This window comes from Pelophylax lessonae (assembly GCF_965119305.1).
Source record: "Pelophylax lessonae genome assembly, chromosome: 10".
Taxonomy (NCBI): domain Eukaryota; kingdom Metazoa; phylum Chordata; class Amphibia; order Anura; family Ranidae; genus Pelophylax; species Pelophylax lessonae.
Genome location: NC_138777.1, coordinates 117,242,504 through 117,254,772, shown reverse-complemented (window position 1 = coordinate 117,254,772; position 12,269 = coordinate 117,242,504). Strand labels below are relative to the sequence as shown.

The 12,269-nt window shown below is 46.0% G+C and overlaps 1 protein-coding gene across 3 annotated transcripts in view; it reads left to right on the top strand.

The window, feature by feature from the left end:
• Positions 1–12,269, top strand: part of RPGRIP1L (RPGRIP1 like) — a 478,852-nt gene that overhangs the window by 289,698 nt on the left and 176,885 nt on the right. For all 3 annotated transcript variants that reach the window (XM_082269857.1, XM_082269856.1, XM_082269855.1), the window contains exon 17: positions 10,748–11,111. In XM_082269857.1, coding sequence (XP_082125983.1) covers positions 10,748–11,111 — 364 coding nt within the window. The remainder of the gene's footprint in view (positions 1–10,747; positions 11,112–12,269) is intronic.

Genomic DNA, 12,269 nt, shown 5'->3' with positions numbered 1-12,269 from the left:
GACAGCACAAGAATTTTGTCCGCCGACTGCAGAAGTGATGTCATGTAATGGTTAACTTTCCCTGTGTTTTCTATTTTCTGAGCATGCCCAGTCTTGCAAATCTGCGGTCTGTCGGCCGAATTGTGTACTGACAGGCGAACAATCGTCCGTTCTGGTGTCGGCATACAAATATTTTCATGTTTGCACGAAAGACTTTTGTCCGCGGATTGTGCGCAGACATCTGTCGGAGGCACCATACTAACACGCGTACAATCGGCAGATCCTTCGTCCACCGACGTTTGTATGCCGACGATCGGTACGTGTGTACGGGCCTTAACAAGCACTCCACCCATTTCTTGTCCTCATGTTTCTCAGATGCCCTGAAACCTAGTGTTTAGTTAATGGATAAAATATAAGCGAGTTAATATTCTGAATGTGGATTACATTATTTAAAAGCCTGCATGTATTCACTTTATATAATCTTAGTTTACATTTCAATATTTTTTTAATTTACATAGTCCACCTAGCTTTCTACTGTATATTAGGAGTACAGATGGAGATGGAGGTTTTTGGAAAGAATTTTAGAACAGTTGTCTCTAAACTATGGCTTTTAAACCTAATGTAGCTGATCTACTTTTAGATGTTAATTTCAGTGTTTTATACTGATTCAGCTAATTTATTTAATTAGATTTAGCTAGATTTAGATTTGAGAGTATGAGTTGCTCTAAACCCACCCACCCACCCACCCATGGGCAGCATTACATATGTAAAAATCTTTTTTTTTTTTTTTTTTTTTTTAGACTTTTCAATAATCTGGGGTGGTTCAGTATTGATGGTATATGGAATTCATTGGATTATATTTCTAATGGTGTTTGTACTGAAGTTGACAGAATTGTAATTGTTTATTTTTCCTTGTGTATGTTTCTTTTTCCTTATTAAAATTAAATAAAAATGTATTAAACAAAAAAATTTGATTTAGCTGAGGTTTTACAGTACAGTATACGCGATATAATAAAACTGTAAAAGGCTTTTCTCTTACGTCCTCCGACAGTCGCTGCCTCTTCATATTCGTCACAATGGGGTATTAGACTTTGCTCCGTAGGAGTAGCTAGGCAACAGAATATGTCAATATTAAAGCTTTTAACATATCCCACCCCCAGGGGGTGGTCCCCTCAGTCTATACCCTCCTGCTTCCTGTTCCATACCTCAGTTTCAATGTCTAGCTTTCAGGAGTTAGCTGGCTGTTTCTGTGCTGGGGCATTTTGTCTCAGCCTTTATCTTCTTTTTGATTTTATTTGAGTTTTTTTCTCTTTCTTTACTTAGCTGTTACTTTTGTCAGCATTAGTTAGTTCTTCTGATGAAGAGGATCGTGCGGGCTGGGTCTCGGGCTGGCCCCCCTGGTCGCAGGTTGTGGGCCAGTGGCTTCCCAGCCTGCCATCGAGCGTTCAGTCAGGTATTTTTCCTGGCACATGTGAACGACCCATCCCTGTTCGCTGCAGGGATGCTATGGTGAGGTGGCTACCTCACTGGACGCCATGCGGTTTCGCACCGCAGTCCTCCTGCGTCCTGGCTGCGACTCTCCCTGTCACATGTGCAGTGGCTTGATCGCTTGTGCGGGTTCCCCACGCCACTCAGCAGGTAAGTGTACTCTGTGTGGGAACCTGTCTGTTTAGTGGGTGTCAGTCTGGGACTGTGTAACCCTGCATGTCTGGTCACACTGTGTGTCTCCCTGTCTGGATGCTGCTGTGGGCTGCAAGGAGGGGGCTGTGATACACTGTTCTGTGTGCATAACTGTGTGATTTATCTGTGTGACATGCTATGTGTTGTAGGACATGCTGTGGATCATGTTTTGTGCAACATGCGGCGGCCGCTGCTGCGGTCCGCCATTTTAATGATGATTACAGGCAATGAGGGCTTCTTCTATAGCTGAAAGCGGCGTTTTTGGCGCCAAGCGCCGACATTTTGGCGGCAATCGCTCCGACCTCATGTAGCACTGCATTCACCTCCTCCCCCGGCGGCCATTTTTTTGTAGCCTTCCATAGGCTTTATAGGAGCGGCTTCTATTGCATCACTTCCTTTTGCCTGGGCACACTGATCGATACAGCAGCAGCAGTGTTCTCTCCAGGTTTTTATCCTCCTTAGTCCTGTTTTCCTTGCCTGAGTTTGTAGTTTTCCCTGTGGGGGTCGCATTGTGCTGGTGTGTGTGTGCGGTGGGCTGCGCTAGCCGCGTTTTTAAAGGGGCTGTTACCCTTTTTTTCTCCTGCACACTTCTGGGGGCATGGATTCTCAGGAAAGCAAATTTCCTCCCACCTTACTGGGTGGACAAGGGGCTGCTGCTGTTTCCCCTGAGGGGGGCGATTTGGCCACTGTTGTGGCTAACCTGGCTGCTCAGGTGCAGATGCTTGTGGCTGCTCAATCCACTAAAAGGCCCAGAGTTTCAATCTCCTCTGATTCAGAGGGCGAAGGTGATGGGGCTGCTATGGCTGGGGTCCCCTTATCGGGGTCCCGTTCGTCCCTGGACTTTGCAGGGTCAGAGGGGGATGCAGAGGTTGAGGGGGTTGATGATTCTCCCCCTGGCTCGTCTGAAGAGCTTGCAATCATGGATGAATTGGTTGCTTCTATCAAACAAACGCTGCATTTACAGGATGAACCATGTCCACCTGCCGTTCTGGCTTCTTATGGGACACAGCGGAGGCGCAAAACATCACAGGTTTTTCCTTGCACTGAGGATTTTCAGCGCGCTGTTAGTGAACAATGGCGCAATCTCAAAAAGCCTTTTGCTGTGCCAAGTAGGTTCAAGCTGCGTTATCCCTTCACACCCGCCACTGATGAACGTTGGTGTGTGCCACCTCCGGTGGATCACGCGGTGGCGGTTTTGAATAAATCCACTGCGATTCCGGCAGAGGATACCCCGGTGTTCCGGGACGCTACGGACAGGAGACTGGAGTCTCTCGCCCGTCATACTTACTCGGTTACCGGTTCCATGCTAAAAGATATTTTTGCTTCCCTTATGGCAGCTCAGGCTGTTGTGGATTGGACGCAGGTACTCAGGCGCGTCATGGTGGCTGATTCTGCCCCGCCGACGACGTTGGCTATGGTGGATCAGATCCATCAGGGTGTCCTGTATTTGTGTGATGCGGAATTGGATGTAATTCCTTTGGCTGCACGTGTGCACAGCGTGGCGGTGTTGACACGCCGTTTGATTTGGCTAAAATGTTGGTCTGTGGACCAATCGTCCCGCAAGACCTTGGCTAATTTGCCCTATTCAGGATCTCGCCTTTTTGGCGACTCACTGGATACGCTGACTAAGGGGATCTCTGGGGGTAAGAGCACGCTCTTGCCCCAATCTCACAAGGCTAAGGGCGCTCAAGGTAAGAAGCACGCTTCATTTAGGCCCCCTCAGGGGTCCTTTCGTGCCTTTCGGTCGCACTATAAGGGCAAGCCCTTCAAGAGTCAAGGCTCCCAAAAGAAACCGTGGGCAGGTAAGCAGAAGTCCGGCCAGTCCGGATCCGCTGCCCATAACAATGCGGCCTGAAGGGACGCCCTCACCCAGTTCTGGGGTGGGGGGACGTTTGCTCGGTTTTCTTCAACCCTGGCTGGCCCGCGTTCGGGACAGGTGGGTTCAGGAGATCGTTCGGTCTGGATACAAGATCGAGTTCCTCTCTCGGCCGGCGAACAGGTTTTTTCCCTCAAACCTTCAACTGTCTCCGGAGCGTTTGCGGGATCTGCACCTGGCGGTGCAGGACCTGCGGGCTCAGGGAGTGGTGGTTCCGGTGCCTCATCGGGACAGATTTCGGGGGTTTTATTCAAATATGTTTACTGTGCCCAGAAAGGAGGGCAAGGTTCGTCCAATTCTGGACTTAAAAGCACTGAACCGATTTGTGCGGGTTCGCAAGTTCCGCATGGAATCCCTGCGCTCGGTGGTGGCTGCCCTGGTTCCAGGAGAGTTCATGGCCTCCATCGACTTGAAGGATGCGTACCTACACATCCCCATTTTCGAGGGTCACCAAAAGTTCCTTCGATTCGCCATTGCGGAGTATCATTATCAATTTGTGGTGTTACCCTTCGGTCTCGCTTCGGCTCCGCGGGTTTTCACCAAGGTGCTTGCACCGGTTCTGGCCTTACTGAGAGCCCAGGGTATCTCAATCCTGGGGTATCTGGACGACATTCTGGTCCGGTCTGCGACCAGTCAGGGTCTGCTGAAGGACCTGTCCGTCACGATGCAAACTCTGCAGGAGTTTGGTTGGACGATAAACTTCCCAAAATCGACGCTGTGCCCGTCGGTTCGTCTTCCCTATCTGGGTATGATTCTGGATTCGGTTCAGGCAAAAGTCTTCCTGCTGGAAGACAAGCTCAAGACGCTTCAGGACGAAGTCAGGTCCCTTCGGGACGTTCCGTGCTCGTACCTCCGGACGGGAGGGTTTGATGGTCTCGGCTGTGTTTGGCTGTGTTTGGGTTTGATGGTCTCGGCTTTCGAGGCGATTCCCTTCGCACAGTTTCACACGAGGGATCTCCAGGCGGAGATCCTGTCCAGGTGGGACGGGCGACCACAATCTCTGGATCTTCAGATCTCGTTGAGTCTTCGTACGAGAAGGAATCTTTTATGGTGGCTGCAGTCCCCGGCGGTGTCGGGGGGCAAGTCGTTTCGTCCGTTTTCATGGACGGTGATCACCACGGATGCCAGCCTGTCGGGCTGGGGTGGTGTTCTGGGCGTTCTGTCAGCCCAGGGTACTTGGTCGGAGGAGGAATCCTCCCTTCCGATCAACATTCTGGAATTGCGGGCGATAAATCTTTGCCTTCAACGTTGGACGGACAGGCTACAGGGCTGTCCGGTTCGGGTTCAGACGGACAATGCCACAGCGGTGGCCTACATCAACCACCAGGGGGGCACCAGGAGTGCCCGAGCGGCTCGGGAAGTGGCCGACATTCTGTCTTGGGCCGAGACACACGTCCCGGCGATAACGGCAGTTCACATTCCGGGGGTGGAGAAATGGCAGGCGGATTATCTGAGCCGTCAGACTCTGGACCAGGGGGAATGGTCGCTCCACCCGGAGGTTTTCCAGATGTTGTGCGCGAAGTGGGGTCTTCCGGATGTGGACCCGTTCGCGTCTCGTCTGAACAACAAGGTGGGAAGGTTCGTGGCAAGGACGCGCGATCCTCGGGCAGACGCGTCAGATGCGTTAGTGGCTCAGTGGCATCAGTATCGGCTGATGTATGCATTCCCACCAATTCAGTTGCTGTCCCGGTTCCTTCGCAGGTTGTCCTCGGAACCAAGAACGGTGATTCTGGTGGCGCCAGACTGGCCCCGCCGGTCTTGGTACGCAGACCTCGTGAATCTGGCGGTCGACGCTCCATGGCGTCTGCCTCTTCGGGAAGATCTTCTGTCTCAAGGACCGATATTCCATCCTGCTTTACAGTCGCTGCCTTTGACGGCCTGGCTGTTGAGACCGGGGTCCTGAAGGATAGGGGTCTCTCTCCGGAGGTCATTCATACTTTGATCAATGCTAGAAAGGCCTCTTCGGGGAAGATATACTACCGTACTTGGAAGGCCTACTTTACCTGGTGTGAGTCCAGGGAGTACTCCCCTCGCTCATATTTGGTTTCGAGAGTGTTGGCTTTCCTTCAGATGGGCGTGGACCAGCGTTCGGCGTTGGCCACGATTAAGGGTCAGATTTCTGCTCTGGCCGTTCTTTTTCAGCGTCTAATTCTCTGGTTAGCACCTTTGTTCAAGGGGTGCGACACCTGGTCCCTCCTAGGAGGGAGCCTTTGCCTCCATGGGACTTGAACCTTGTTCAGTCCGTGTTGCAACATGCTCCCTTTGAAAAGATCAGGGAGATCTCGTTACCTCTGTTGTCCAAAAAGGTCGCCTTTTTGGTGGCGATCACTTCGGCTCGCAGAGTTTCGGAGCTGGCAGCTTTATCGTGCAGGTCTCCGTATCTGGTACTCCACTTGGATAAGGTGGTCTTGCGACCTAATCCTTCTTTTCTTCCGAAAAGGATTTCGGAATTTCACCTCAATGAGGACATTGTCTTGCCTTCGCTTTGCGCGAAGCCTAAGCATCCGAAGGAGGTGGCTTTGCATTCCTTGGATGTTGTCAGGGCGATCAGGGTTTACCTGAGTTCGACTAAATCCTTTCGCAAGATGGATTCTCTCTTTGTCCTTCCTGAGGGGCCTCGGAAGGGCATGGCGGCCTCGGCTTCTACCATCGCCAAATGGATCAGACAGACCATTGAGCAGGCATATGCTTTGAAGGGGAAGGTTCCTCCTATGCCTGTGAAGGCGCACTCTACCAGATCTCTGAGTACGTCTTGGGCCTGTCATCATCGGGCCTCTGTGGCCCAGGTGTGTAAGGCGGCGACTTGGTCGTCCGTTCACTCCTTCTCAAAGTTCTACAAAGTGGATGTTCAGGCATCGGCAGATGCTTCCTTTGGCCGCAAGGTTCTTAGTGCGGCAGTACCTTAAGGTCCCTTGTTTTTTGGGCCCTTGGCTGTTTGGGATGTTTTTTATCCCTAGGTTATTTGTTCTTCCTGAGTTGTTGCTCCTGTTGAGCAAGCTTTTTTTCATGTTGCCCAGTTGGTTTCCTTCCCTTGGTAAGGTTACTTTCTCTGATGTGGAGACTGCGTTGCCTTAGGCGCGGCTGCGTTTCCCACCCCTCATGTTTGCACTGCTTTGGGACGTCCCCATTGTGACGAATATGAAGAGGCGGGGACTGTCGGAGGACGTAAGAGAAAACTGAATTTTTGTAAAATCATACCTGTAAAATTCCTTTCTCTGAGTCCTCCGACAGTCGCCGCCCCCGCCCCTCTTTTGGGGTTTGTGTATGTACTCTACTGCTATTCTACTGAAACTGAGGTATGGAACAGGAAGCAGGAGGGTATAGACTGAGGGGACCACCCCCTGGGGGTGGGATATGTTAAAAGCTTTAATATTGACATATTCTGTTGCCTAGCTACTCCTACGGAGCAAAGTCTAATACCCCATTGTGACGAATATGAAGAGGCGGCGACTGTCGGAGGACTCAGAGAAAGGAATTTTACAGGTAAGATTTTACAAAAATTCCGTTATATACTGTATGTACTATATATATATATATATATATATATATATATATATATATATAATACTGGTGGAGTTTACTAAAACTGGTGCACACAGAATCTGTTGCAGCTGTGCATAGAGTTACCAATCAGCTTCTAGGTTTTAGCCTTCATTCACATTAAATGTGGCTTCATTCAGATGAATTTGCACGATTTCAAAGCCGCATTTCAGTCCGACTTCGGGGGCAACTTCAAAGACATCTGTGCAGCTTCATGCACAGATGTCTATTGAAATCACCCCCGAAGTCACCAGAAGTAAAGAAGGAACTACTTTTGTAAATTAATGGGGTGCTGCAAAGTTGGCGTCGCACCAACTGGGTCGCTCCCATTTTCGGCAATAGGCTGCGATTTGACATGCGACTTGACCTGTCAAATTGCATGTCAAATCACACCAATGTTAATGGGGGCTTATTGTTAAAGTTTAATTGAACAAGCTGAAGTTAGAAGCTGATTGTTTACTATGCACAGCTGCATCAGATTTTGTGTGCTCCAGTTACAGTAAATCTCCCCCAATGTGTGTGTGTGTGTGTATATATATATATATATATATATATATATATACAGTATATATATATATATATATATATACTGAACAAAATGATAAACGCAATACTTGTTTTTGCCCCTATTTTTCATGAGCTGAACTCAAAGATCCTAGAAAACCGAGATTGCATCCTGATATGTCACACCTGTGAGGTGATGTATTATCTCTGCAAAGGAGAAGTGCTCAATAACACAGATTTAGACAATTTTTTGAACAATATTTGAGAGAAATTGGCCTTTTGTGTACATAGAAAAAGTCTTATATCTTTTAGTTTAGATCATGAAAAATGGGGCAAAAACAAGTGTTGCGTTTATAATTTTGTTCAGTGTATACACTGCTCAAAAGAAAATTAAAGGAACACTTTGAAAACACATCAGAACTTAATGGGGAAAAATATTATGCTGGATATCTATACTGATATGGACTGGGTAATGTGTTAGGAACAAAAGGATGCCACGTCGTTTGATGGAAATGAAAATGATTAACCTACAGAGGGCTGAATTCAAAAGAACCTCTGAAAATCAAAGTATAAAAAATGATGCAGCAGGCTAGTCCATTTTGCTGAAATTTCATTCAAGCAACTCAAAATGGTACTCAGTAGTTTGTATGGCCCCCACGTGCTTGTATACATGCCTGACAAGATCAGGGCATGCTTTTAATGAGACGACGGATGGTGTCCTGGGAAATTTCCTCCCAGATCTGGGCCAGGGCATCACTGAGCTCCTGAACAGACTGAGGTGCAACCTGGCGGTGTTGTATTGGCTGAAACATAATGTCCCAGAGGTGTTCTATTGCATTTAGATCAGGCAAGCGTTGGGGCCATTCAATGGTATCAATTCATTCATCCTCCAGAAACTGGCTGCATACTCTTGCCACATGAGGCCGGGCATTGTTGTGCATCAGGAGGAACCCAGGACCCACTCCACCAACGTAGAGTCTGACAGTGTGTCCAAGGATTTTATTCCGATACCTAATGGCAGTCAGGGTACCATTGTCTAGCCTGTAGAGGTCTGTGCGTCTCTCCATTGGCTCCCCAAACCATCACTCCATGGATATGGCTCCCCAGACCCTTACTGACCCACCACCAAACCGGCCATGCTGAACAATGGCATGTATTGATGTGCCATCCTGGAGGAGATGGACTGCCTGTGCAACCTCTTTAGAGTACAGGTATCGCCTCATGCTACCAGTAGTGACACTGACCCTAGCCAATGCAAAACTAGTGAAAACTGTCAGAAAGGTAAGTAGGGAAAAAAAAGGTCTGTGGCCTCCAACTGTAAAACCATTCCTGTTTTGGAGGTTGCCCACCTAGTGCTCCTGTTGTTAATTTCATTAACACCAAAGCAGCTAAAACTGATTTAAAACCCCCTCTGCTACTTAACTGACCAGATCAATACCCCAGGAGTTTAATTGACTTGATGCTAAACTCTGATTAAAAAGTGTTCCTTTAATTTTTTTGAGCACTGTACATACAGTGAGGGAAAAAAGTATTTTATCCCCTGCTAATTTTGTACGTTTGCCCACTGACAAAGAAATAATCAGTCTATAACTTTAATGGTTTATTTATTTTAACAGTGCGAGACAATAACAACAAAGATATCCATTTTAAAAAAGTTACAAATTGATTTGCATTTTAATGAGTGAAATAAGTATGTAACCTCTATCAATCAGCAAGATTTCTGGCTCCCAGGTGCCTTCTATACAGGTAATGAGCTGAGATTACGAGCACTCCTAATCCCAGCTTGTTACCTGTATAAAAGACACCTGTCCACAGAAGCAATCAATCAATCAGATTCCAATCTCTCCACCATGGCCAAGACCAAAGAGCTATCCAAGGATGTCAGGGACAAGATTGTAGACCTAAACAAGGCTGGAGTGGGCTACAAGACCATTGCCAAGCAGCTTGGTGAATGGGTGACAACAGTTGGTGTGAATATTCGCAAATGGAATAAACACAAAATACCTGTCAGTTTCCCTCGGTTTGGGGCTCCATGCATGATCTCACCTTGTGGAGTTTCAATCATCATGAGAATGGTAAGGAATCAGCCCAGAACTACGTGAGATAATCTTCTCTATGATCTCAAGGCATCTGGGACCATAGTCAACAAGAAAACAAGCCGTAACACAATACGCCGTGAAGGACTGAAATCCTGCAGCGTGCGCAAGGTCCCCCTGCTTTAGAAAGCGCATGTACATGCCCATCTGAAGTTTGCTAATGAACATCTGAATGATTCAGAGGAGAACAGGGTGAAAGTGTTGTTGGGAAGATGAGACCAAAATTGAGCTCTTTGGCATCAACTCAACTTGTGGTGTTTGGAGGAGAAATGCTGCCTCTGAACACCATCTCGACTGCCCAACATGGAGGTGGAAACATTATGCTTTGGGGGTGTTTTTGTAAAGGGACAGGACAACTTCACAGCATCAAAATGTACGGTAATATCTTGGGTGAGAACCCCCTTCCCTCAGCCAGAGCATTGAAAATGGGTCGTGGATGGGTATTCCAACATGACAATGACCCAAAACACACGGTCAAGGTAACAAAGGAGTGGCTCAAGAAGAAGCACATTAAGGTCCTGGAATGGCCTAGCTAGTCTTCAGACCTTAATCCCATAAAAAATATGTGGAGGGAGCTGAAGGTTTGAGTTACCAAATGTCAGCTTCGAAACCCTAATGACTAATGAATGTGTGCAAACCTGGTGGCCAGCTACAAAAAACATCTGACCTCTGTGATTGCCAAAAAGAGTTTTGCCACCAAGCACTGAGTCATGTTTTGTGAAGGGGTCAAATACCTATTTTACTCATTAAAATGCAAATCAATTTATAACTATTTTGAAATGAGTTTTTCTTGATTTTTTTTTTTTTTTTTGTTATTCTGTCTCACTGTTAAAATAAACCTACCATTAAAATTATAGACTGATCAATTTTTTGTCAATGTGCAAATGTACAAAATCAGCAGGGGATCAAATACTTTTTCCTTCACTCATATATCATATACTTACATATATATACTGTATATTTCATTTTATTGTGCCACTTGTAGAAATTAAACGGTGTTATAATGGTTGGCAGTCTTTGTGTTCAATAAGTTAATTGTTTATATTGACACCTATTTGTTTTTCTTTTTTAGCCAGTAGTTGTTGACAAAGCCAAAAACATTGGTTTTACAGAAGATAATCTGAACGAACTGTTCATCACCATAAATGGCTGCAGCAATTTAAAGTCTGGAACTAGTACAAGTCAACCCAATCCTTATGTGGCCTATACCTTTTTTCACTTTCCTGACCACTATACTGACACTATTACAAACATCAATAATCCACAATTTGAAGACCTCAAGTGCTTTCCCTTATCCATGAATGCTGAATTAGACAAATACCTGAAATCTCAGTCTCTTGTTCTGTATGTTTTTGATGACAAGGAGATGGGTGATGCTTATTCTGGTAAAGCCACGGTACCTCTAATCCCTCTTGCTCACGATAAATGCATTTCAGGTTTGTTTGCAGCAATGAATTCCGAAAATGAAATTTTATTTGTATGTTTTTTAAGGTGAAATTTGGATAGAAAGTTTTATGGAGAAGAGCGAAAATTGATAAATATTCACATATGGATGTATAAATAATCATGTATATAAAAAACTGCAGTATATTGAATTATGCTTGCTAATATTGTTCTGTTTTGCCATAAATCCTATGGTAAAGTAAGCATAGCTGTGCCATATTACAGTTATTCTTCTATGAGATTCCGGAACTATGAGATTATCTATAGTCTTTATTCAAATGATTTTTCATATAAAAAAAAAAATGTTAGAGAAAAAATTCACATGCGACTGCCCCAAATATTGAGCTTTTTTTTTTCCTTGTGGGTATTTTGGACCTGAAAGTTGGCTACGGCTTGTACATGTATAAAACAGGAAAAAATATGCGCTAGGTCAAGTAAAAGGAACAAAAAGGTGAGCAGCCACTTAACCAACTATGATACCAGCTGTAAATGATCAATATAAATAAGAAGCGGCACTAAATCATATTAGTGCAATCCTGAATATAGCCACTTCTGGACCGGGCCTTTTTCTGACACTTGTTGTTTACAAGTTAAAATAATTTTTTTTTGCTAGAAAACTACTTGGAACCCCTAAACATTATATATATATATATATATATATATATATATATATATTTTTTTTTTTAGCAGAGACCCTAGAGAATAAAATGGAGATTGTTGCAATATTTATTCTCTATCGCTCATTGACAGACGTAGTCTTCTTGATTCTCAAGAGCTGGGTTATGTTGTCTCCGCAGGAGTAGGACTAGGCAGAAAGACAAAACGTTCTGGCTCCACCTTAGGGGCAGTCCCTGAGGGTATATCCTCCCTCTCTCTGCTACAGGGAATCAGTTTTTTTCTGTCTAGTCAGGAGTAAGGACCTAAGCTCCTTGCTGGGATCTTTTTGGTCCTGGCAAGATTTTTTCTTTAGAAGAAATATTTTTTAGGTAGTTTTTTCTCCAGTGTTTTTCCTGTGAGATCTTCAAGCAAAAAACGCCGGACTGGGCGACACTAGTGGTCACCCCAGCCGGCCTACGAGCGCGCGCAGACCATTGCATTGCGCTTGGTCGGCCGCGACACATTCAAGTAAGTATGCGGGGCCGGGCGACGGG